The sequence below is a fragment of the Zootoca vivipara genome, chromosome 1, assembly GCF_963506605.1.
Source record: "Zootoca vivipara chromosome 1, rZooViv1.1, whole genome shotgun sequence".
Classification (NCBI taxonomy): Eukaryota; Metazoa; Chordata; class Lepidosauria; order Squamata; family Lacertidae; genus Zootoca; species Zootoca vivipara.
This window is the reverse complement of record NC_083276.1, coordinates 123,129,921-123,157,227: the sequence shown is the minus strand read 5'-3', so window position 1 is coordinate 123,157,227 and position 27,307 is coordinate 123,129,921. Positions and strand designations below refer to the sequence as shown.

At 40.2% G+C, this 27,307-nt stretch overlaps 1 protein-coding gene across 6 annotated transcripts in view; it reads left to right on the top strand.

Annotated features, from left to right (window-relative positions):
• Nucleotides 1-26,001, top strand: part of ANKRD44 (ankyrin repeat domain 44) — a 132,571-nt gene extending 106,570 nt beyond the window's left edge. For 4 of the 6 annotated variants that reach the window (XM_035136620.2, XM_035136603.2, XM_035136611.2 and 1 more), the window contains 12 exons: nt 3,799-3,870; nt 6,792-6,993; nt 9,175-9,253; nt 10,891-11,008; nt 13,077-13,293; nt 14,147-14,234; nt 16,249-16,332; nt 16,967-17,112; nt 17,429-17,511; nt 19,444-19,526; nt 19,916-20,007; nt 22,704-26,001. In XM_035136620.2, the coding sequence (XP_034992511.2) occupies nt 3,799-3,870; nt 6,792-6,993; nt 9,175-9,253; nt 10,891-11,008; nt 13,077-13,293; nt 14,147-14,234; nt 16,249-16,332; nt 16,967-17,112; nt 17,429-17,511; nt 19,444-19,526; nt 19,916-20,007; nt 22,704-22,972 (1,533 nt within the window). In that variant the 3' untranslated portion in view covers nt 22,973-26,001. The remainder of the gene's footprint in view (nt 1-3,798; nt 3,871-6,791; nt 6,994-9,174; nt 9,254-10,890; nt 11,009-13,076; nt 13,294-14,146; nt 14,235-16,248; nt 16,333-16,966; nt 17,113-17,428; nt 17,512-19,443; nt 19,527-19,915; nt 20,008-22,703) is intronic. The other 2 variants (XM_035136639.2, XM_035136629.2) reach the window with 1 other exon arrangement.
• Nucleotides 26,002-27,307: the final 1,306 nt, after the last annotated feature.

The following is a 27,307-nucleotide window of genomic DNA, read 5'->3' as shown; positions in this document are numbered from 1 at the left end:
GTTTGGACATTTCAGTCCACTTAATATTTTCAAAACTGCAAATTATGTAGATTTACATTTAAATGTGAACTGAGTCAAATCTCCGCCCCCCCCCCCATCCCTAGGATAGGATGAGCGGTGTAAGTGGCTAACTAAGCAAATTTAGATTGGCCTTGCAACTTTTTAATTATATATTTTTGTTAGCTTGCTAAAGCAGTGTTTCCCAACCTTGTGCCTCCAGCTGTTTTCAGACTACAATTCCCATCATTCCTGACCACTGGTCTTGCTAGCTAGGGATGATGGAAGTTGTAGTCCCAAAACATCTGGAGGCACAAGGTTGGGAAACACTGTGCTAAAGTATGTAGTAAGTAGTTTAGTAACCAACTGCCAAAATGAAGAAATGTTCAGAGAAAGGGGAGAAGAAGGGAAAACAAAATTAGAGAAAAGGGGAAGAACAGGATCGTGTTTGACACTGCAGTTTTAAAGCACACTGACTAGAGAAATAATTAAAATAATAATTTTATTTAAAATATTATTTTATTTCCTATACCCTTTTAAAATGTGGTTTTTTTGATGGGTTATTGGGTTGTTTTTATTTTGATCATGTATTTTGTGGTTTTATACCGTATTTTGATTTTGTTCTGTGAACCACCCTGAGACCTCAGGGTATAGGGCAGTATAATAATAATAATAATAATAATAATAATAATAATAATAATAATAATAATAATTTTATACCCCGCCCAACTGCCCCAGCCACTCTGGGTGGCTTCCAACATATATAATAACATAATAAAACATTACACGTTAAAAGGCTTCCTGATATAGGGCTGCCTTCAGGTGTCTTCTAAAGGTTATATACGGTAGTTACTCATCTCCTTGACATCTGATGTGAGGGTGTTCCACAGGGTGGGTGCCACTACCGAGAAGGCCCTCTGCCTGGTTCTCTGTAGCTTCACTTCTCGCAGTGAGGGAACCACCAGAAGGCCCCCAGAACTGGACCTCAGTGTCCGGGTTGAGTGATGGGGTAGAGACACTCCTTCAGGTATACATTAGACACAGTGCCATTGGACTTAATGGGAATAATAATAATAATAATAATAATAATAATAATAATAATAATAATTTTATTTATGCCCTGCCCATCTGGCTGGGTTTCCCCAGCAACACTGGGCGGCTTACAGCACATAAAAAAAATGTAAAACATTAGACATTAAAAATTTCTCGATACGGGGTTGCCATCAGATGTCTTCTAAAAGTCAGATAGTTGTTTGTTTCCTTGATGTCTGATGGGAGGGTGTCTCACATGGCTCGATACATCGTGATGTTAAAAATCAGATATCGCTCAGCCCTATTAGGTGCTTTGGAAACTGAGTTTCAAGAACTGGTCAGATAAGGAGGCTGATACCTTGGTCCCTGTCATTGGCTATAATTCACAACTGTCATGAGTGGCAAAATGCATTGGCAAGGAGCCATCTCATAAAAACCCACTTTTAGAAAACTGGAATGCAGGTTTTATTAATTGAAACAGCCAATCTGACAATTTTAATATAAGATAATTAATTTCAGTGTCATTATATTTGAGAATCAGATGTCGTGGAAGGAGTTTGAATCATAGCTGCACTCCCTAAAGGCACCCCATTATTCCATCACCTGTTTGTTCCTCTATCAAATGTGGCAATAGTGATAATATACTACCAGCAAGTGTTGAACCCAGTATAGACTGGCTGACCTGAAGCCTGAAGGCATTTACATAGTAACACAGATATAAGCATTTCTCCACCGTGGCGCAATATATAATTATAGAAAATCCCCATGGTAATTTATCCTCAATTAGCACGAAGTGTTACGCCTGGCAAGAAGTACTGTAAGCTAGAGAGCTATCAGTTTTTCTGGCAAATTTTGTGTTGACATTTACAGCGGAGGAATTCAGCATTCTGGATCGTAAGCTCAGTAGCCCTCTCCCCCCCCCCCCAATTCTAATCAAGGTTAAGATTAAAAACCAGCGACACTCCCCAATCCTGCATTTTCTTAAATAATAAACTCCCCACCCGCAGTATATTTCAAATTGCCGCCTCCCCAATTACTCTGAAGTAAGGAACTTTGAGCTGCTTTGTTTGGAAAATAGTTTTCAAGTTTCTGCGTTAATCTTTGAACGATTGGGAAGAAGTGCATGCTAAGATGACAAAGAGAACACAGTTTACAGTCATTTTATTTATGTGCCCACCAGAGAGTGATATTGTCAAGCCCATGTAGATGAAGACAAGTGGTCAATTGCTTACACATGGGCAAAATCTAATCACTCGTCTGGTTGGTGATGAGGGCGGCTTTGCCAGGGATATTAACAGGAAAGGAAATGCTTGTTAAATTTGGGGACAAACAAGGGTTTGCAATCAGAGTCAAATAGCCTATAAAGCAATGAGAGTCAGAACTTCAAAATATAACTTCAAAAAATGGTGACGAATAGTATAGTATTCCGAAAGGTTAAGCATATAGCCATTGTTTCACTTTTTTCAAAGGTTGGGATCTAGGAACAAGCATGCTGGTGCTAGGGATGCCAAAAATAACAGTTGGAACGTCAGTAATAATCATCATCATCATCATCTTATTATTTTATTTATTCAGTGAAAACTCTGGCTCGAGTTGGGACAATCTTCTCAATTTTGGTTTCTCTCAGGTTCTCATTCGTCCAGCCTTAAGCTGAGTTCTATACATTTCTGAGTCAGTTTGCGGATTATTTTTTTAAGTCCTTGTGAAAATCTGACTGGATTGTAGTGCAAATTTCTTCTGATATACGTATTTTTGCGTGGAATTTTGCCCGGTACACCCCCTTCTGCAAGCGACTTATGCGATGCATTCTGTATTTTCACTTATACATTTTTAGGCACCCTTTCCCCTAATACACACGTTTTGGTATGTTGGTACGGTTGGAGAACCACTCGGCAAAATTCAGAGAAGCACAGACTTCAAAGGATAGCTGGGTTTCAGATATTGTTTCAGGAAGTGCAAATTGTGTATGTTTGCATTAAAATCCTAAAGGAAGTAAATCTCTCTTCCACCCATGGCTCTGGCTGCCTTTCTCTGTGATATGTGTGTGTTCCTTTTCTCAATTCTAGCTGAAGACTTAAAGTTCACTAAATAGTAGACAGCATTCCTATGTGTGGCAAAGGATTATAAGAATGAAGCTCATACACAGGCAAAAAGTTCATAACGTTAATATTAGTGTTGAGTATAATCGTAACACTGGCTTTATTTTTTGTTTTGGAAAAGTGCCACCATTAACGGTGAAGATTCATTACGAGAAAAGCTGATTAAGGGCTCAGTCCTGCTGTCGCTGAAGTCAGTAGTATCTAAATCCAGTTGTCTGTATGATTTTGGTTTATTTTATACATTAAACAAAATATTTAGGTACTTGCGCTCCTCTTTCCTTAGCCCAAAGCAGCTTACAATATCAAACTGGTATAAATACAATATAAAATAACAGCAACATCATCATCAACAACAGCAAAATCAACGTAACAGACAATAAAATGAATGCAACAGTGTGCCTAGCATTTACCTCATGAACAGTAAGAACTGTGCCCCTTTCAACCATTGATAACGCTAGTGCCTGTGTTGTGGTTTAAAAAATTTTCTTTTTTGGTGTTTTCTGTTAACTCAGGGGGGTATGTGTGAGACATGCCTGAAGACTAAATAAAATTAATCTTTTCTGATATGCCCGCTTCCCCCAAACATGCATGTTTTGTTGATCATCCCCATTCATGTGCATTATCATTTCAGCAGAGGTACAAAGCTCTGTCACTTCTTTATTTGTTGTAGCTTCTGGAGAAAACGAGCCACATTTTTGAGGAATCCGATTCAACAGCTACAAAAAGCCCTTTGCACTTAGCTGTAAGTACACAGTTTTAGTATTATATTGCTGCCTAACTCAAATAACAACGCACAAGGTGTTCCCCCCCCCCTCTCCTTAGGATTCTCCCCCACCCCCGCCAATTTTTTTTCTTCTGTACTTCTACAAACCTTGGGGGTTCCCCAAACCTGCTGATCCCTTTCTCAAGTGCATGGTTGGTGCTGTCTTGGTTACAGAAGCACACATGCACTTGAGAATACATTTGCTATCAATATATAGGATTTCTTGCTGGAAAGAAAAAGGAGAATACTAAATGAGGTACTCAAAATGCCCATTCCCCCAGTGTTCCTTTTGTGTATGGTCATAGAGTCATAGAATTGTAGTGTTGGAAGGGACCACGAGGGTCATCTAATAAAGCCCCCTGCAATGCAGGAATGTTTTGCCCAAGGTGGGACTTGAACTCACAACCCTGAGATAAAGAGTCTCATGTGCTACCAACTGAGCTATCCTGACCACCAACCGTACTAGCTGGGTGTCAGGAATAAGCCAGCTCCAAGCGAAGGTTTGCAGCCAACTGCAGGAAGCAGCCTGGAACAGAGAAGCTGCAGACTTCGGCTCTTCCTGACCTTGAATGGCAGGCTGATAAGGCAGTAGCTGAGAGCAGTATGGAACACAGCAAAGCTCTCAGGAAGCACAAACAGGTGCGAACAAGAGAGAGTCTTTCTGAACAGGAAGAGGCTGGAGCTGATCCACTAAGTCTGAAGAGTCGGCAAATGGGAGGGCTGCTAGATAGGAAGCAAAACAATAGACTTAAGGGTCGTAAATTCAATATCTTCTGTCAACACCAGAAGGAGTCTTCAGAAGGGTCATGTTGAGTGATTATGCCGGAGGCTTTGTTAGAGCCGTCCGGAGCTATCTGTTTGTTTTTGCAATTAAATCCTCCCTTTTAATTAGCTACGCTTACTGTGTTATCAAGCTGGGAACCTGGACTCCTGACACTGGGACTCATGGGAATTGTAGTCCAAATCTGGGGATGTGCTTCCTTCCTCTGTACACTATGCTCAGCTTTGTAGGGCCCTCTCAAGCATCAACAAAGAAGGGGGTATTCCATTTTGCAGCCTGCAAACAAGGCTACAAATTTTGTTTTGATGCAGCCCTAAAATAAAAATTAACTTAATTTCAGGTGGTGCTGGGAATCAGATTGCACATTTCTAATACCCTATTATCACATTGAAGGCCTAGTTTTCGTTTTCATGTAGTTTATGTCGTTACTTGAAATAAAGGAATGTAAATTGAGTTAATATGAATATACTTCCCCAAGAAAAAGATAGGAACATGAACACATGTCATCTTTAACCAACAGTCTATCTCATATGCTTAAAACATAAAATTCAATATGAATTTTAATGCATACCTTCCTGCATATTCTGTTCTCATTAACATTCAGAGGAATTGCACATCAATGAAATAATTAGAATTTTTAATCCTATTTGAAATGCTGCAGCTTTTAGCTTTGATGAAAATAAGGTTTTAGAATGAATGTAAGATAGAAATAATTTTGTATTTGCCTCTTCAGCTTTAAAGTCATATTTTGTCAACTGAACAGACAAACCCAAAATTACAACTACACTACAATTACAAGCTACACTGGATAAGTGCCGAGAATACACATCCAAATTTAATTTTCATAAGAGATCTTCATCTACACTTGTGCTGCAGTTGTATGCAGTGAGCATTTCATTTTTTTAAAAAACCTTTTAAAATGAGAGTTGAAACGTCAGATAATAAAATACATGAATTTCAATGATAATTTCACAAATCTTCACGTCTGTAAAGGAGCATTGTTCTTGTTCAGCTGAGAGCCAGAAAAATTGTGTTAAACTGTATCTAGCCACAACTGCATGCAAACTAAACTCAGTGCTACCCAGCTATCCAGGAGCAGCTCCACTTAACGCTCCTATAGGTAACCCATTTGCTGAACACTCTTTCTGATTTGCATCTGGTCCTTATTGAGCATTCTTTCTGATTTGTTTGCTAGGTGGCTATATGAAAATGAGCATTCACCCCACATTCATCCTGATTTGCTTGCAGGATGTCTTCCCATTATTCATTCATCCCACACTTTCCCTGTCGCCTTCCTAACTGCAAAAAGTCTGCTCCTTTTTAAAAGTGTATCTCTTGTGCTAGGGTGACAGAGCCCATTAATGCACTTTAATTGTGCAAAACTGAAGTCTGGTATGTGCTTGGATCCCACAAAAGTCTGGGCATGCCCTTAAGCTGCAATCTTAAACATAGGATTGCATAGGAGCATAGTGGAGTAGACAAGCATAGGATTGTGCTGTTAAAAGTATCTGTTGTTTAGCTTCTGACAATCTCCCATTTTGTATTTCCTTTTAATTAACCTAAAGATGAACAAGATAAAACAGAATTGGCCACCATATAACCTAAAACTCTTGCAACATAGATCTCATAACCTGTATGTGGATTGTTTGCAACTGTACCTACCTATGCTTCCAGAGGAGATCATTTGTAACTTGATGTGTTTTCTGTAATCACTACGACCCAGTTTTCACTAAGTCACTGCATAATGATTTTAATCAGTTTTTCATGGTATCTTGCAATAGTGTCATGTCAGATAAAAGATTTAGAAACTATAAGTTGATGTGGTAAATACTAAATGCAATGAAACTGGATGCTTCAAAAGCATGAATCGAGGTGTATTGCCAGTATAATGACTTGTCTTCACTGTCAAAATAAATTAAAAAATTGCCCAGTAGTTCCGGGTATAAGCTTTTGTGTGCATGCACACTTCTTTAGATACACTGAAACAGAAGTCACCAGACCCTTATATATAGTGGGAGGGTGGGGTGGGTTTTTTCTTCACTGTGTTCAGTTTTGATTATAATAAGGAATACCTCCCACATGTAAAATGCTTATGAAGTGCCAATTTTTTTACCTCTAGGCCTATAATGGTCATCATCAAGCCTTGGAGGTCCTTCTCCAGTCTCTGGGAGATCTGGATATTAAGGACGAAAAAGGACATACTGCCTTGGACCTGGCTGCATTTAAGGGACACACCGAATGTGTGGAAGCTCTCATCAACCAGGGTGCTTCTGTTATGGTGAAGGATAACATCACCCAACGGACCCCGCTTCATGCCGCAGGTCAGTGAGATGCTGTAATTTGTATGTGTTTGCTGCAATGCAGGTAAACTGCATGCAGAGAAGAGACGAATGGGGCAGGGTTGTAGCCTGGTGTTAGTGCATCTACTTAGCATGCAGAAGGTCAGAGAACATGTATAAAGTGTTTGCTGTTGAAGAGGCAAGTCACTTTTTTAGACCAAAGGGCACCTTACCTCTTCAGCAGTGGGAAACAAATGTAGCAGAGACTGAAGCTATGGTTGGCCCCCCTCTAGTAGTAACATAGACTGAGCCTATTTCATTGCCCATTACTTACTGAACTGGCTATTAGGCCTTTTTTGAAGCAGTCCGTTCTGTATTCATACAAACTCACCTGTAACTGATGACTTAAGTGATGACATGTTACTTTCCCCCATGTTCTGGTTTAGTATGGAATGCATGCTGCTGCTTCTCCAGTGTATTTATCTGCATGGTACCAAACAAAAAGGACAAGTTCAATCTTTTGTACTGACATGTTGCAGCACCTCAACATGGTCTGACAGAGACCTCTATTGGCTGAATAAAATTTGTACACCATACACTTGTGGCCAAACTTGTGGATACCTTTTGGAGAAAGTAAATTTCCAATCAGGTGTAATCTTGTTTTGGCAATGATGGCTCACAAATTCTAGCATTTAGACCAGGCACCCCCCAACTTCGGCCCTCCAGATGTTTTGGACTACATTCCCCATCATCCCTGACCACTGGTCCTGTAAGCTAGGGATCGTGGGAGTTGTAGGCCAAAACATCTGGAGGGTGGCAGTTTGGGGATGCCTGATTTAGACCATATTCCTGCAGTCTGCACCAAACAGTCCTTGCACTCAACTTCATATTACATTGCGCCATGTCAGCTTGTATACACCCAGATGATTTTGTTATATCACATAGGCACAGTCTCTCAATTCTTCTATCGTCACCTGCTGTTGTGCACTTTTTCCTGCCTTTACCAGTCTGATTTTGTAGTGACTGAATCTCCTTATACCTTTAGAAATTTAGAAATGCCACCTTTGGTTAAGTTTCCACCAATTTTTCTTCTAATTTCTTCATAACTATAGCCTTGTTCACTTAATAATACTATTTTACACCACTTTCTGGGTGACCAGTCAACTCTTTGCACCACTTCTTTAATTTTGTTATGTTTTACAAGCTCACTAAATGAAAGAACAAAAAACCCCAACCAACTTGATAACAATCACATAACACTGACAGATGTCCTTCTTATTTATGTTGCAATAAATAATCCTCCGTAAAAGTTACTGTATGACATTCTTCATTAAATTATATTTCCATTGATACATAATTTTATTGTATTACTCCAAAAAAAGGTGATGTTATGAGCTAGCATTGCCAATACAAGCTGACACCTGATTGGCTCTCTAAACACTCCTTTTTCTGGTTATTTGGCTACAACGTTTGATAGAATACAGATAATTGAAGAAATCTTGTTGAATTACATTCTTCCTTAAATTATCTTTCCATTGATAGATAATTTTATGGTATTACTCCCAGAAATGTGGTGTTATGAGCCATCAAACCTTAGAAATACACTTTCTCCAAAAGGTTTCCACAATTTTGGCCACTAGTGTATGCTAATATCAATTCACTCAGACTGGGTTTGAGCATGCTGCATGTGTGTATGTGCAGGCACACACTCAACATTTTAATCCTCCCTTTACTGCAACAACTGGTGGCATAATGCTACATTTTTTGATGTCAGGAGCTTGTCGTGGCTCTTTCGGGACACTGTCCCCCACAAGAAAATGTCCATTGTTATGCCACCAAGGACAGTCAAAAAATGCAGGCAGCTGTGTTGACATACTATATACAAATAGGTACATTCTATACCTATATCTACTGGGGGAGTGTCCCCTTGTTCAGCAGTCCCTTCCCCCGAATTTCCTTTTCCAGCTCTGCAATCTCCGCCTTAGTTCCCCCTCCATATGTGTTCCCCCGGCACTATACCAACTGATCTTTTGGTCATTTGATTCCCGCTAGATATACATCCAGATATTCAAGTGCTAAGTAGGGAACATCTCTTTCTTCCTTTGGGGTACACTTTAGGAGAAAACGCCTAGAATTTAGGACAGCTGTGAATAACTAAATGTAAGAGTGCATGAGCTTCTAGGCTTTATTTTCAGAATGCTAAAAAGCTTCCCCTTTTTGTAGTTATCAATGGACACACACCATGTTTGCGGCTTTTGTTAGAAGTAGCAGATAACCCTGACGTGACCGATGCGAAAGGACAGTAAGTCGACTTTGTTTTTATCTGTTTGAGCGGCGTGTGATATTGGGAACACCTTAAGCACTAGCATTTAGATCGTAATCGAAATAATGGAATAGAATCTTCAGAGTCGCTGCTTCTGTTTCTTATAAACTTAGCTGCTGCAGCTCGGAAGCAGCTTAGGGTTTGGAACTGTGCATTTTGCACAATTGGAAGCACACAGATTTATTCCGTGTATAGAGGATATTCTCACCTTTCCAGACTTACGCAAACAGTTGTGCTGGAAATGATTGAAAAGGGGTGGGCCTCAACAACCTGCTTCCGAAGCTACCAGCAAAGATTCGGACAGGTAGGAAGAGCGGGGGGAGGGGGGAATTTTGCCGAGACTCTAAGGGCGAAGTGATACAATGCAATTGCATGTATTGTTCTTGCATCTCTATTACAACCTCTCTGTATGGTCTTTTGTCAATGGAGGTCAGGCCACTACTGGTAAATGGGGTGCAGGTGGTAAACCTTTGGCAACCGTCATCCCGAGGGCAATGCTTTATTTACTTTTGCACATTAAGAACGTACAGAGGCGAGAATAAGGTGGTGCATTGAAGGATGTTGTTGACGTAGTTGGGATCTGTATCCAAGGCTGGCCTTCCCATTAGGTTGAGTGAGGTTTCCTACACTGGGAAAAGCGGAGCAGCTGTGGCAGCACGTCTGACATTTCCTTCTGAGCCTCCTGGCTTTTGGTTGGAGGCAGAGCGCTGTGTGTGTGTGTGTGTGTGTGTGTGAGCTCTGCACTCACTGAACTGCTTCTTAGGGCTAGTAGTTTATACAATGAGCATATGAAGTAGTTTCTTGAAATGTGCTACTTTAGGCTTTGGCTTGGTGGGAAATTTATCATATTGGCCTGAATATAAGCCTCACTTTTTTTTCTGAAAAGTTAAAGTGCTGCTTAAATTTGTGATCTTACAAAAATGGACTTTTACGATATCGCTGCCAAAATAGACATACAGTAAGATGGAACGTGTGTGAGTGCCTGCAGAATTTTAAGGGAGCGGCTTATATTCGGGTATTGTCTTTTTCTCTTACCCACCCCCCCAAATGAATTTTAAAGGTGCGGCTTATATTCAGGCCAATACGGTATGTGCAAATGTTGCCCTGTGAAAAGAAAGAAAGAAAGAAAGAAAACCCCAGCACTTGGAAATATAACATGCCAGGGGGAAAGGGTTTAGCCTGCTTCTCTCTCTCTCTCCCCCACACCCCCATGGGAGAACATCAGTAAAACTCTGAAATTGTTGCAGTGTGGAAATACCTTCACCACTTGATTTTCTTGATTGAATAAACAGACTCTTGATACACATTAGATCAGGGGTAACCCAATACGATGGGCCTGTGTGTTGTTGGTCTTCAGTACCTATTAGCCCCAGGCAACAAGACCAGGAATGGTGAGGATTGTAGTCTGTGGAAGGCTACACTAGCTGCTCAATTTATAAATATCTGTGGATCGGATATCTGGAATTATGTGAAGCAAGTATGTGATGCAATGATAATGTTGGAAAGAGGGAGTATCGTTGCAAAGTCTGGTGAAAATGGCAGGTCTTTTTGGATAGCATGTTGACTAAAAAACCACAGAAGTAAGACTAAAACTGCTGTTGTCTCTCATTTCTTAGAACTCCCTTGATGCTAGCTGTGGCTTATGGGCACATAGATGCCGTCGCCTTGTTACTTGAAAAAGAAGCATCAGTGGATGCAGCTGATTCCTTGGGATGCACTGCTTTACATCGAGGGGTAACTGCTGATTTTAGAATATTTTGTCCTATGTGTCTGCTGCATGCCTTTTGAAATTCTGCCTGAAACGTACATAATAGTATTCAACATGAGTACAGACCACCAAAACAAAGTATAAATGTTGTTGGATCAACTCGCATCACCCCAACATCTAGAAGACAATAGGTTCCTCATTCCTGATCTTCCAGATGCACCTCGGTCCAGTTCAGCCAAGCAACTTTTATGTTCTAATAAAAAAACAACAAGGCAATTATTTAAAAGAGAATTGCCATGATAAGGAAAAGAAACAAACAATCAGGGATATGGAATACATGTAGTAAAATGAACTTTTCTTCTTCTTAAAAAAACAAACAAACTCCACAAGTCATGTTTTCTATTGAAATGTGTGTGTGTGTGTGTGTGTGTGTGTGTGTGTGTGTGTGTGTGTGTGTTAAAATTGCTGACAATTAAAAGCTTCAACGTTTTTAACTGGAGGAGAGAATAAAAGATAACAAAAACTATGGGAGGAATTCAACGTAGTGCCATGGCAATTGTTCCATCAGCACAAGCTTTCCATCATGCCAGATGAAATTGTCCTCCCTCTTTCCCTCCATATGCTGTTCTCAAGGTTACCCTGAGCCCCCCCCCCAAGTCATTTTGGGGGAGTGGGGGGCTCAGGGGAGGAAAGGAGGGGAGTCCCATTGTGCACGCTTCCATTAGCAGGATACGTTAGTTGAATCCCGCCCAGTATGTTGGCAGACATCTGAAAGCAGCCCTGTTTAGGGAAGCTTTTAATGTTTAATAAATTATTGTACAGTGGTACCTCGGTTTAAGTACACAATTGGTTCCGGAAGTCTGTACTTAACCTGAAGCGAACTTTCCCATTGAAAGTAATGAAAAGTGGATTAATCCATTCCAGACGGGTCCGCGGAGTACTTAAACTGAAAATACTCAAACTGAAGCGTACTTAAACCGAGGTATGACTGTATTTTAATACTTCTGTTGGAAGCCGCCCAGAGTGGCTGGGGAAACCCAGCCAGATGGGCAGGGGTATAAATAAATTATTATTATTATTATTATTATTATTATTATTATTATTATTAGTGTATATGTAACAGTATGCTCTTGAGAAGTGGACTTGGGGGGCTTGCTGTTTTGGTGCTGTCACTGTGGAACACGGTCCCAGCATTTCCTGTCCCTAAGAAAAGTTTTATGTGCATTACCCTCAACATTCTTGTTGTGTTATAATCTCTTGTTTGAGGTGGTAACCTCTCTCTGAGGTAGTAGCCACGATGATTTGTGTTGAGTCACCATGTGGTGTGGCTGATGGTACCAATTGAATTCATTTAGGCAAGCGAAGTGGTAACTTCACTGGCCACATAATTCGTGTAAAGTGTGGGTGTATTCTTATAAACAACACTATAAAGAAGCCAGGGATGTCATTTTTCAGAAATGTAGCCATGGTGCTTTCTTTTGCATTGAGCTCTTTAAGTCAGGCAGTAGTATCCTTAAAAGCCGAAAGCCATGTTTTCTATGCACGTGAAACAAATGGGCAACGGGTGGCTTATTTGTGTATGCTGCACCACTACATTTGCTACGATGGATCTTTCCTTTTATTTTTAAATTAATTTTCTTACATGATGCACAACAATGGAACAGGAATATAGAATTGGATTGCATGCAATGACCATCAATACATATTGCATTAGCCATTTCTAACCATGCTGCCACTACTTCTTGGACAAAATTGATTTGTTACATCTTTCAAACATACTAAGCAGGACTATGTTTAAGGGTTTCTGTGAGTAATTGATGTATTTTTGCTGTGATTTCTGGCCTGCCCCTGTAGCTCACCCACCACTGGACTCTTCCCACCACGTATGAAAATAAGTTGTTTGCAACCTCTCCATCATTCTCATTTAGTTTCTCCCATGATTTAGGATAATTTCAGGGGCACAATCTTCACAAAATTGTCTCTTAACTGTGCAAACACCAATTTAAAATGTTTTTCTTACATATCCCCATCCAGTTCTCTTCTGAATGTCTCTCCCCCCCCCCAATATATTTATGCATGTGTGTTTTACATCAGATTATGACAGGGCATGAGGAGTGTGTTCAAATGCTGTTGGAACAAGAAGCATTGATAATGTGTAAGGACGCCAGAGGCAGGACACCTCTACATTATGCAGCAGCTCGTGGTCATGCCACATGGCTGAGTGAATTGTTGCAGTTGGCGCTTTCAGAAGGGGACTACAATTTTAAAGATAATCAAAGTTATACACCTTTGCACTGGGCTTCTTATAATGGTAAGTTTTTGCCCCAGCATACTATATTAGGGCTGGTGTGGAGTTCAAAGTAAAGTTGAAGCCAGGATTGTAGGCTTTTCTAAACTCTCAGAAGAGCAGTCAGGCAAGCATGTAGGTGTGAGACTGCAAGTGTGAATAAATGCCAGGCACCAAATTCTAATAATCACAACACAAAGCAGAATTAAGGAGGGATGGAGCAGCTCATTCCATGTCAATCATAGCTCCATTCTGTCTCTTTGTTATTCCTATATTGCAGGGGGTTGAACAATTCTATGATAAAAGGTATTTCTATTTTTTAAAAAGCACCCAAACCTGCACTTATATCCTAAAACACACATTTTTACATGTTTCACAATGCAAATGCATGCACTTTTTTGTGCATCTTTTGAACCAAGGCTTCATCACAAAATTCGGAGAACATAATCAAAGCGATAGCTGTGTTCCAGTCTGAATACAGGTAGATGAACCAGCAGTTTGACTCTGTATGAGGCACCTTAGTACAGTACAGTGGAACCTCGGATGCCAAACGCCTTTGAACTCGAACGTTTCGGCTCCCAAATGATCGAAAACCGGAAGTGCTTGTTCTGGTTTTCGAATGATTTTCGGAAGCCAAATGTCTGGCACGGCTTCCACAGCTTCTGATTGGCTGCAGGACGCTCCTGTGCCTGGGTTTTCGAACTGTTCTGGGAGTCATACGGACTCTCAGAACGGATTAAATTTCAACTGTATTCTGGCAGGAATACAGGAACGACTGTATTCTGAAGTGCTAATTTGCATTATATACCATAAGCTATTCTAGTTGCAAGCAATCCTGAAGTGCTTTTGTAACATGAAATCGCCCCATTTGTTACAGGTAATGAAGGCTGTATAGAGGTACTGTTGGAACAGAAACCTTTCCGCAACTTTATCGGGAACCCTTTCTCTCCATTGCACTGTGCTGTGTAAGTAGAAACGGCTGCATCAAATCTCACTTCTTGTGGTTTTAACGGAAGGTCAGGCTAAACTAGGGATAAAGGAGCAGAAAATTTATGGAGACAATATCCTTGGATCACGTCCAAAAATATACATTTCTGTCTGGTGTTAAAACTCTCCCCTTCTCAAATATTTGTTGTAGGAATGAACACTTGTCACACAATAACCTCATGGTATGACTGCATTTGAAGTGTTAACTAAAATTAGGGCAAATTCGTAAATGTGGGTTTAGTCACTCTAAGGACAAAAGGAATAAAGGTTGCAGAATGTCACAGCCCTGCCTAATTCCCCTGCTTGTCAATTATTGTGTTATAAACTCTTCACTCTGACACATCAATAAAATATAATCTAGAAATGATTATAGTGTTCGTATTTGAGAACGCACCACCATAATTTTTGGATTTGATTGTCAGCTTTTCTGTTACATGCTATGTTCCTAGATTTCAAATTGAGCTCTGATCTTTTAAATAGAAACAGTATAAAGCCCTCTGTAGAACCAGTAATTTTACTTCTGCCTGTGTTGGATAACATTACCGCTACCTCTCCACACTGGCCATGTTAACTTGTCACACTAAACTTAGTGCAACATTCATGGGCTCTGGAATGAGCCTCAGGCTTGCATCCTCCTCGCCACTCTTCTTTCTCCCAATTAGCTGGAAGGAGAACTTTGGAAAAAATTGCTTTCTGTTTCCATTAAAATCAGCTTGTTTTTGCATTTGAACTGGGGGTTGTAGTTTACCCTAATTATGGTCAGTTTAAACAAGCCAGCTTCATAGCCAGTGGTTTGAAGTTAACATGTTTCAAAACTGACCAGAATTCTAGTTCGTACATATCACACTAAACTATGGTTTAGTGCAGTGGTGTCCAAACTTTTTTCAAAGAGGGCCAGATTTGATGAAGTGAAGGGCTGTAAGGGCCAACCAAAGTTGTTGACCTTTTTCCTTTATTTAGGATTGAAGTTGTTAAGCTTTTTTTTTAGGGTTGAAGTTGTGGAGGTTTTTTTAGGATTTTACCCCAGGAAATAAACTGCCACAGGGCCCAGATTAAACCAACCAGCAGGCCAGATTAGGCCCCCGGGAACAGACTTTGGACATGCCTGGTTTCGTGGGTAATAACTAGAAGGAACTAACATCTCTTGTTGTGAAGTAAGTCAAATGCCATGACTGCAATCCTATACCTAGTTACAGGTAGGTAGCCGTGTTGGTCTGAGTCAAAGCAAAATTAAAAAAAAATCGTACACTGGCTCGTACGAACAGTGTATCTGAAGAAGTGTGCGTGCACACGAAAGCTCATACCAAAATAAAAACTTAGTTAGTCTTTAAGGTGCTACTGAAGGAATTTTTTTATTTTGATCCTATACCTAGTTACCCATGACAAAAACCCACTGAAATTAGTAGCATGTACCCACCAGAAATGGCGGTATTAGTATTGCTTGAAATCTTTAGTTGCACTGAGCATCTTAGGAATAAAGAATGACATTTGAACACTAGGTCTTATTCAAGTTCATATAAAACTAGCTTCTAATTCATCAGGAGGAAAAAAGCGCTTCAGTCAGATTCCTGCCAGAGTTTTTACTGAATGTGAATCCTCAGCTGTGTGTCGGAGCTATACACAGAACATATAGGGAGCATGTAAAGAAAAAAGAGTGGGACTGTGCCCACATACCTTTGCTGGCCCCCTATATGCATTCATCATAACTTGTGGAAGAGCTTATCAGGTAAAGTTTATATCCGCAGGTGCAAACTCCCTCTATGCATATTTTTCTATGCAGGAACTGAGCGAAACAGCATTTCCCCCTGCTGCAGTTTCCAGCAGCTGTTATTTGGAAGCATGCAGCCTCTGACATTGACAGTAGCCCTTGATGTAGACTTGTTGCTTAGGCTTTGTTGAGTCAGAAGTACAACCTGGGGAAAAGGATGTATGTTTATGAAATGAATGACTTATTAAAGGAGAGTTGAATTTGCAAACCTGTTTTCTCAATAGAATCAATGATCATGAAAATTGTGCGTCGCTACTCATCGGGACCATTGGTGTTGGCATTGTCAATTGTAAAGATGACAAAGGAAGGTAAGGACTGCTCGGATAATGATTGTGTGTTTGTTTTCATTGAACCCATTAAGATAGGTTCGAAATGAATTATTGATGGTCCCCTGACAGATTTCTCAGTTCTCTTAAGATAAGACTTAGGCCCACCCACACTTTCTTTGGTCCCATGATTTCAAGTCAAGGGACTGAGAGTGGGTTTGTTTGTTTTGGTCCTGTCACTTTCCCTGTGATAGCCAGCTGTTTACTCCCGAATTTTTTTTTTTGGGGGGGGTCTTCAATCCACAGAAAACCCAGTTGATGTTTGTTCCGATTCAGCAGTAAACAGTGGGATTTTCCAGGTAAAGCAGTGGGACAAAACAAACAAACAAAAAAAAAAATCATGGGACAAATGAAAGTGTGGATGGGCCCTTAGGCTGTATACGGTTTAAAGTGGATTTGATGCATCCCATATGTGCATGTTTCTTGTGTCATCCACAGAACAACGTCCTCATCTGAGTAGCAGACTGCACTCCCCCCCCTCCCACCTTTAATGTTGAATTATTGGGTTCATTGTTTTGAAAAGTTGTTAGCTTGGACTTAGTGGTGGAATAGAACTAAGCAATAACACTAGTAAGGAATTCTCTAGTGTCTAAAAAAAGGTGTTATTTCTTCTTAGAACACCGCTTCACGCAGCAGCCTTTGCGGACCACGTAGAATGCTTGCAGCTTCTCTTAAGCCACAATGCACAAGTAAATGCTGCAGATAATTCAGGGAAAACACCACTTACGATGGCTGCTGAAAAAGGACACGTAGGTGCTGTAGGTAAGTACCTGGCTGCTGGGAACTGATTAGAATGAATACCTTTGTACAGGTCTACAGATATTCTGTATACGTGTTTAGCAAGAAAAAGCCATCTTCGTACAACGCTGCTGCTGCTGCTTATGTCACCAACAGACATTCCAGATTTCACTTCTAAACACTACTTTGCCAAGACTTTCATTAGGGTGTGTAGGACTAGAGTCTCATTAGTTTTAGGAAGTGCAAGGAGCACACCAGAAAACGGGATATTCTGTGAACAAAGATTGAAGGTAATTTAACTGAGAGTAATCGTGTGGTCTGTTTTCTTTCTGTATCTTAGATTTTTTGGTGAACAGCGCGAAGGCTGATCTAACTTTGAAAGATAAGAACTCGAATACATCCTTGCACTTGGCTAGCAGTAAAGTATGTTTAAAAGCATTTGTGTGTGTTTGTGTGTGTGCATGCGTGTAGAAGACATTATTGAAAGTGTGACAAAATAATGATACTTGTATCAGAGGCACTTGGTACCCAACAAAGTCATCCTGTTCATGCATGGACTTTTGATGACAAACTTCCCTCTTTCTCCTCTTCCTGTGCACCCCTACCCCCATCCTGGATTCCCAGAGTGAATTTGCGGGTGACGGGTGGGGAGGGGAGAGGAGAGGGAGTGGAAGTTGCATTGCACAGGTGGAAATCCTTGAGCAAACCCAGATTTGCCACGTGAATTGGGCTGTATGTGCAATGGTGACATGATAAAAAGTTCTTTCTTTGTTGCCTGCCCTTCACCAGAAGGCCTAGAGTGGGTTACAACATGAAAAACCATTTTAAAACAACCCACAACCATAAAAACAAGGGGGGTATACCCCCCGATTGTGTAGTCAGTTTCTTCCTAAAGCTTTTTTGCAAATCTTTGTGAACCAACTGAATGCTAAACTTAGCCAGTATATCTTCTGAACACTGGGAATAATATTGAAAACTAGTACTGTCTTACGTGGGTGACGCTATGGGTTAAACCACAGAACCTAGGACTTGCCGATCAGAAGGTCGGCGGTTCGAATCCCCGCGATGGGGTGCGCTCCCGTTGCTCGGTCCCAGCTCCTGCCAACCTAGCAGTTCGAAAGCACGCCAAAGTGCAAGTAGATCAAGAGGTACCGCTACAGCAGGAAGGTAAACGACGTTTCCGTGCGTTGCTCTGGTTCACCAGAAGCGGCTTTGTCATGCTGGCCACATGACCTGGAAGCTGTACGCCAGCTCCCTCGGCCAATAACACGAGATGAGCGCTGCAAACCCAGAGTCGGTCACGACTGGACCTAATGGTCAGGGGTCCCTTTACCTTTACCTTACGAAAGAGGCTTATGGAAAATCAATCAGTGACTGACATGGGCGAGTAGGTGGGGAAGAGAACAGAAGTGCAAAAAAAATCAACCTAAAACAACATTGCTCCAAAATCACTACCCTTTATTTTTGGCGTATTTTGAGATAAACTGAAGAGAACTTGCATTTTATTGTTGACTTTTACTATTCACTAGTGGCAACACCAAAGGGCAGAGAATAAACTGGGCTGAAGGATTCTGCTCATAGTTGTTGTTGTTTTTTCAGTTTGGGGGAGTAGCCTGAAAGTGGAATAATGACCACAGGTTGGATAAAATATACTCATATTGTATAAAGTAAATATTGGAGGCGCTTTTTTCAGTATATTGGGGCTCATCATTGTGTATGGAGTGGCAGAGGGTGTCTACTTTCTTTCTCAGATTTATTCTCAGATAAAGGCTTTGCTGCAACTTGACGCAGTGGCAGAGCTGGTATCAACAGCCCAGTTCTTCCTACTTTGCAATGGGGAAAAAAACAATGGGAATGAAGCTGGAGGTAGCATTGTCCCCCTGACAATGTTGCATATTAGGGGGGAATCCCCTGGGGTGCTGAGGGCAGCTCTGTCGCTTCATCAAGCTGGTGGCACAGTTTTTTGCCAGGGAAAAAAAACATAAAATGGTTGCAACTTGACCGTGTCCCCAAAATACGGTTCCATGACTTTGGTTGGGGAGTGAACAGCAGGCTTGTGGTTATCATATGTGCTAATTTCAGGTTAGCACTGCTCAGAGATTACACACACTTACAGATAAAAGATCCACCAGGTGTTCTTGCTCTCATTCTAATAAACTTCCCCAGTTTTCATATGCAAATCACTCCTCGTCTGCTCATATCCGATAGCATTTCTTAAAAATTAGCCTGGATCAGATTACAGAAAGCTAACCTGTGATAGCATAAAAGGGGGCTGTGCATACTGAGTCATGCCTTAATGAAATACTGTCAGATTCTCATAATTTCCTTAAACATAAATGCATTTATGTATTCCAGGGACATGAAAAATGTGCCTTGTTGATACTTGACAAGATACAAGAACAGAGCCTTATTAATGCAAAAAATAATGCATTACAGACGTAAGTATAACCTAATGAAATTTTATTTTTTGTTGACCCAAACTGGCATTTAGTGTTTTTAAAAGTCTACTTAATGTATATTTTTGCATTCTATAAATATGGCGTTCCTGTTTAGGTTTTGTTTTTGGGAGTTTTTAAGCAGAGGTTGGATGGCCACCTGTCATGGATGCTTTAGCTGAGATTCCTGCAATGCAGGGGGTTGGAATAGATGACCCTTGGGTCCCTTCCAACTCTAAGATTCTATGATAGGTACATGTTGAAATTGTCCAGAAAAGAATTTCTAGTACTGTATCCTATACTTTAAGCACATGAGCATGCTCTGCATAATATCCCAACAGACCCTTTGAAATGCATCAAACCTACTTGAATCAAGATGTTATGTTTTCTAGACCTCTTCATATTGCTGCACAGAATGGCTTGAAGATGGTAGTTGAGGAGTTGCTAGCGAAAGGGGCATGTGTACGAGCAGTAGATGAAAATGGTAAGTGAAAACACTCATGAAGAATAACTATCCTTCATTATTCAACATGTGTATGTTTCTAAAGTACACACCAGTAGGTTAGACAATGCTAATTGTAATAAGATGTTCAGTATAACTTTGTTAAACAGTTATTTTTATCATCATCAGAGCACATTTTTCTTTAGCGTAGATAAAACACAATAGCTTATTTTCCTTTTTTGCTTCATTTTGCCCTCACTGATGGCTACCAGTCATTCTTTAACACAGTAAGAATTGGAATCTTCTAGTTGCACAAAAGGCATCAAAAACATTTGACTGAAGAGTGCTGTGTTTTAAATCCATAATCAAAGCATGCTCAGGAGAGGGGGGGAAATTCTGCAGTTTAACTGTTTCCTTATTCATTCTGAGATCATACTGTCTCCAGTTCTGACCACATGTGGTATGCAAAGAAAGTTACTGCCACCCTGTGGACAAAGATGCAGAAAACATTGTGTAATTTTAAGTATTCAAACAGCACTGCCATTCATTGAAAGCCTCTTTTGAGTTCCATCTCTCAAAAATATTATGTCAAACTGAATTCTGTACAACCAATCACTTTTTGCTTTGAACTTTTTGCACTGAAGCAAATTGCTGGATGGATGGCGATCTGATACTGAAAATGCCTTGAGCAGAATCCAAAATGCCATGTGATGAATTCTACCCACTCACAGTGGTTTTGGATGTAGGTTTCTTATACAAAAGTCCTCCAGTGCTGCATGGCAAACCACTTTTAAGTTTGAGGGAAGTTTCAAAACCCTTTGGGGTATGGTTTAAGGGTTTTGACATTTTTTAAAAATTAAATGCTCACTGGACATATGCAAGTCTCTGAGCACACTTAAAGTCACTCTTTGTATCCCATCCTTGAACAGCTAGAGATGGCCAGTATTAATGATGTAACTAAATGCAGGCCAAATAACAGAGTAATTTGGAATTTAATCTCATCTTCATTCAATATTCATACAAATATTTTTGTAAATATTTTAAAAACAAACATATAGTTTTCTTACAAATTGTACCTGCATAATATTCACACAAGAACACTAATTCAGTTACAAATGGATATACACAGAATGAGATTGTATATAGAGGAAAATAAAGGGAATCAGTCAAGCAGGGGTCTTTTGTAATAAAGCAAAAGGAGATTGTGGTCGAATGTTATCATAATGCTTGCCGTTCCAAAACTTCTCGGAATCCATTTTTCAACAGACTTACTCATTCCATGCTCATTTGACAATCTTCTGTAATAAGTTAGCAGAGATAATATTGCCATATTCCATACTTTCCTATAGCAGACCAAAATGAACAAAATACCTTCCTCCCCCCCCCCCCCGTCCGCCCCCAAATTTGCCGCAGTGCACATTTGAGCAGCTGTAAGTAGGTTAACAACCACTTCCAAGTTGGTGACATTGACTGGAGCCTTAAGATAATTTTAAAATATAACACTAGTTTCCTTTGGTAACAAATATCTTGTAATTTAGAGCAGAAATTGTTCCAAAAAATGTGTATTTTAGAACATTCCCAAAAGAGAGGTAGACCCATGCCATCTTAGAGCACCAATAGTTGCCCTGTATGAATGGATAATTCTTGCTCAATCTATGGAGGGACATATACCATTGATTTTGGGATTTTAAATTCATTGGCTTGATTTAAAAACCTTTATATGGTCTTGATGTGGGGAGGAGGACCACAGTCAAGCTCCCGAAAAACCTGCCCACCATTCTCATCATGTAAATGATGCTCGCCCACAGCCCACCAAACATAACCGTGAACTGTAAGGGATGACATTTCGTGCTGGCAGAAAACTATCTCCATTGCGTCACAGGGTTTAAAAACTAGAAAGCTGAATTATTATTTTTTTGAAGAATTCATCAGCATATACCAACGTCTGGTTCACAGTGTATATAAGCAGTTTATTATTGTATTGTTTCTACACCGTACAACACAATAAATCTGCTTGAATACAAATAGATCCAGCTCTTATCACATTTTGCTTAAAATTACTCAGCTCTAGTTCAGATTAAGTATTTGGATTCCATGCAGTGGCTTCCATGTATTTCACTTCAGTAGGGCCTATGTTACATTTACTGTGTATTTCAATAAGTTCTGCAATCTTCCTTAATGAAAATACTGTTTGCTTAATAGCAGTGTAAATAGTCTAGAATTAATCATCCATCCATTCCTCTCAAACGACTTACTTTGTGAAATTATTTGCCCGTAAAAATAAAAGCCTATATGATTCTAAAACAGTCAAATATCATTATGCAGTTGATTTGGAATGAAAGTCATTGTTCTCAGAATGAGAGTTACTCACATGATATTTGAGGCTAAATACGTCTTGGTGCATCAAAGTTGTTTTCAATTTATATTGTCCTCGTGGAATGTTGGTTCACCTGTGTTTATTTCATTTTCGTGGAGGCTGTAAGTTGCCTGCTGTTTTCTTTTTTAAAAAAATAATAAAAAAAATTGCTTGTAATGAGATTAGCTTAAAACCTCTTTGTGAATTGTGTACATTCCCAGCATGCCTAATTTTAAAGTGTAACACTGCCTTGCCTGCTGTGATTTGTGACTAAACATACATCTCCAGGCTATAAACCCATCTGGAGATGTATCTGAGGAATGCTCAGGTCTTTTCGTAGTTCCCCAGTACTAACCATTGCTTTGTCTGCATTTGTGCCCAGGTCATACACCAGCCCTGGCTTGCGCTCCTAACAAAGACGTGGCTGACTGCCTGGCACTCATTTTGGCTACCATGATGCCTTTTTCTCCTTCCAGTACAATGACGGCTCTCAACTTCGTTTCTTTTAAAAAAGACAATTTGAGCAGGACTCACCTCTGCAATAGCTCAAATACGAGCAGCACCATTGACTCCTATAGCAAACCCTTAAGTAATGATGTAGGAGCAGAAAATGGATACAATGAAAACGATTCTGATTCGGAAACATTTTGACTTTGGCATTCAGTGCCCTTTTCCTCAGTTGCATTTGGATCTAAGTTGGTATTTTCCTTTTTTAAAAAAAAAAGAATAAAAAAGGACAATGAATCCCAGAATTACAGTTGACTTTCACTTTTGACTGGAATGAGTACAGTTAGGCAACGGAAGGCTTACAGTTGCCGTTAAACAGAGCCTTTAAGAAAACTGGTTTTTATTGAAATGCATTCATGTTAATGTTCTGCTACTTCCAGCTGTCACGCTTTCCATAGGTCCTCGTGACTCCTGTGGAAGTCTCTACCTCCTATTGTATGCAGAAAGCGAAAGCTGCCCTATTCATTTTGACAGCACAAGTAAACAGGGGGGCTGTTGTGTACATATCACGGTGTTAGCTAGGGTATACTGCTAATATGAAGACATTTTTTTCCAGTACAGTATTTGTAGATCATGGGAAGAAACTCTCCATCTCTCTTCACTTTTATTACCTATAGTTATCTAGTCTTCGTTTTTAGATATCTTTGTTATACAAACCAAAGATAAAGCCACAGGTTGTTGTTTTTCCGTTTCGTTTCTTTGCTGTTTGCAAGCACTGCACTGCCAGTATCACCACTTTCTACGGAAATTAAAACTTCTAAATTCTACATGAGATGTATTAAGCACTTCAGTACACAAAAGGCACTTTTAAAAGACATTAGCCACACTTTCATTTGCAATTTGAAAGTTTTAGGACCAAATCTTGCTTGCCTCAGTCATTGCACATATCCACCTGCAGCAAAGAGATTATCGGTAAAGCAGATATTATTTGCCTTCCTTTTTCATTATTTGGCACAATCTTGCTTGGCTATTTGCACTTCGCAGTTAAGAATCCCTGGAAATGTGTTGCCTGTGCTATCAAGGCAATGATATGTTTGAAAAAAATCAGCTATACATTGATAATGCACCTAAATGTTTGTTGTTTGCCAAAATGAATTATTCCCCCCATTTTCTTTAGTGTTTATAAGTTGTATTTTTTTTATCTTGAGCATTTTCTGGTTTAAAAATTCTGCAACATCTGAGCTACATCATGTTGCTGTTGTCTCTAATTACTATTACTGTGGTTAAGCTATACACAGCAGATAAAACCAAAACAGGCGAAGTAAAAAAAAAGAAGCCAAACAATCATCAGGAACTACATAAGGCAATTGCAATATATTAAAAAAGGCCTGCTGATCATCAGCTTTCTTATTAAACATCTGCATTATGAATATCTACTCCTTCTGCCAAAGCTTCTAGGTCAAATGGACCCTGTTCCTCGCCTGAGAAAGATGTACGGAAAGAAGACTGAGACTCTTAAAAGACAAAGAACTAACCAGCTATACCACGAGGACCAAAAGGCTTCAGTATCTTAAATGGGAAGATGTATTATTTTTTTAATAATGCAAGTGAAAATTCAAATAACTTTTCTAATCACACATGCACACAAAAGTCTTTTATGTAATTAAAAGAGTCTTCTTGGCTGTATTGTACACTTTAAGACACAAATTTCTAGTTGACATTTGTAACTGATGGATGATGTGTTGATCACAGTTTATTTTTCCAGACTAGAAAATGTTCATACTTTTAATGTTAAATGTGTTTATATTTATTTGAAATGAAACAAGTGCCCAGAAAAAAAAGACCATGGTTTGTTCTTTTTTTAAAAAAGTTTTTATTATGTCTTATTAGCTATACATTTAGGGAAGCCTAGCTACTGAGGTTTTTTTTTTGTTCTTTTTTTTGTTCTTGTATAGCAAGCTGGGTGAAATGTGAAAGCAAAGCTCTCTTTGTGCCCAGTATGGCATGGGGAATGGAGGTATATATTGCTTTTTCAATAGAATTGGATGCCAGAGTAGAGGGGTCTGCATTTTAAAAAGTCTGTAGTGTATTTGTTCTCCCTGCGAGGAAATAGTGTTCCACATCTCATAGCAAAATGAAGACTAAAGAACCAGGAGTGAACTGCCTTTCTTCACGAAAAAGTTATATTTTGGATCTGGGGTGGGAAACCCCAGGCCCAGAGACTATATGTGGCCTTCCAACCGTCTCCATCTTGCCCCTGAGAGTCACCCCAGGCTACACCTTCTCAAACCTTCTCCCTGGGCCATACCATTCGCTGGCCCTACTTGCACCCTACCTGCTATGTGTAGAAACGTAAGCTAACATTAAAAGGTAATATTTGCATTCCTGGCTCCTCCCACTTTTGCCTCAGGCCTTGCTCACTGCAGGTACCGTATATGACCGCCTGCCCCCCCACTTGGGAAGTTGCCCAGAGGGGAATGTGACCCTTGGTCTGGAAAAGGTCCCCCATTGTTGCTTCAGATCAGGGTTTCCCAAACTTGGGTTTCTAGCTGTTTTTGGACTACGACTCCCATCATCCCTAGCTAGCAGCCAGCCTCTCACTTTCTACCACCTCCTTTCCTTGGCCCTCTTTCACCCATTCCTACCTTTCCTCATCTTTTCCTCCTGCATGCCCTATTCCTTCAGAGGGTTTCATGCTACATGTGCAGAGCATGAAAAATGGGTGTTGAGTAGCTAGGACTAAGGGGGACATGTTTCCCTCTCCTTGGTCCTTGTCCTGGTTTTGAGCTGTCTTCCTTTTATCTTCTCCCTAGGCTCCTGCCTGTCTTTCCTTCTCCTCCTGGCTTCTTCGGGGGTTTTCTTCGGGAGAACTTATGCTCCCCCCCCCCCCCGGAAAACAAAAGAGGCTTCCTTTCTCTAGGATCAGATGGTACTGAGGGCCACAGCACCCAGAACATTCTGTATGTTGCCACTTATGCCCGCAGATTCCCCATCCTAATACGTACTTCTGCAGTAGGAAATGTAGTGTGAGAACTCACCCCCAGTTACAGGTCTGGTCCCCAATAACATCAAAATAAAACTGACACAGACTACAGGATGATTCATAACACCCACTGTTAGGCTCGACAAGGAATAGTCTACCTGCAAGTTCACAGGCTGACCAAGTGGTCAGCAATTAGCGCTCCTGCTTTTATGGAACACAACAGCCTTCCAAGCTAGCTTTGAGCAGAACAGTTAGTTTTGGTAGATGTGTGATACTACCAGGAGGTTGTGCCGAGAGGGAACAGGCTAATGTGAGGCTCTAATAATTTCTGTCTATATGCTGACCATGCATGTTAGTCTGTTTTGTCTAGAAGGACTTGAGAGTGTACTACATCAGATCCTGTAAAAACGCTTGAAGGTTTTGCCACAATTGGGTGGTGAAGAAATTTTGTTAAGGGATTAAAATAAAGGAGCATCGTATAGACTGGGAGGGGGGCATTGATTACCTACTAACAACATTTCATAAGTCATGTCTGAAAATCCCTTTTTTAATGAGTGGTAAGAATGTTTACTGCTCAGAGCCATAGGCCTCAATACATACAGAAATACAAAGTAGATATAAAAATGCACATCAATCTAACATATTGCATCAAACTTATTCCATCAAACAACACACACAAAAAAGAACAAATAAAATTAGGCTTCCCCTCCAGAACAAAAGGGACACTGGACCTCCCTGTAAATTAGTGTATAGGTACTAGAGCAATCTTACTCCTCTTAGAAATTGCCTAATTACAATATGCAGTGTCAAAGTAGGGTCTGAGAAGAAAAGAAATATAATTTACAATAAATAATAATAGTGCCAGTGAAACCAAACAATCATAGTAACCCAATGTACTATATTTTGCCCAGCTATTTTGGATCAGATCGGTGGTGAATGTAAAATGGAACACTTCCAACCCTTTAAAACTGAAATGCAAAAACCTCTTCTTTCAAGATTCATGTTTCCTTCTTTCTTTCTGTGTCAGCTGCACTGGGAAAACTGAGCATCTAAATCATGAGTTTTCCCTCTCAGTACTGTAACTTTTTATAACCGAAAAAGACGTTCTAGAATATTGCTGAACAGTAATAACTGATACTTGGAGCACTTAAAATGAGAGGTGCCTGTGTAGAACTGAGCAGAAACCCCACAGCTGCTGCTTATTATTTCTAGGCTGATCATTTGTTTAAAGAGCCCCGGGGGGTGCTATTGCTTTACAGCAGATACAACAGGCATCCCCAAACTTCGGCCCTCCAGATGTTTTGGACTACAATTCCCATCATCCCTGACCACTGGTCCTGTTAGCTAGGGACCATGGGAGTTGTAGGCCAAAACATCTGGAGGGCCGCAGTTTGGGGATGTCTGAGATACAATATTTACTCTTCTTTATTTCTTCTTTAGAGCATCCTCCTCCTCCTCCTCCTCCTCCTCCTCCTCCTCCTCCTCCTCCCCCTCCCATGTGCCCTCCAGATCTGCTGTAGAGGGTATCCCAATCCTCTGGAACAGATCCTAAGGTT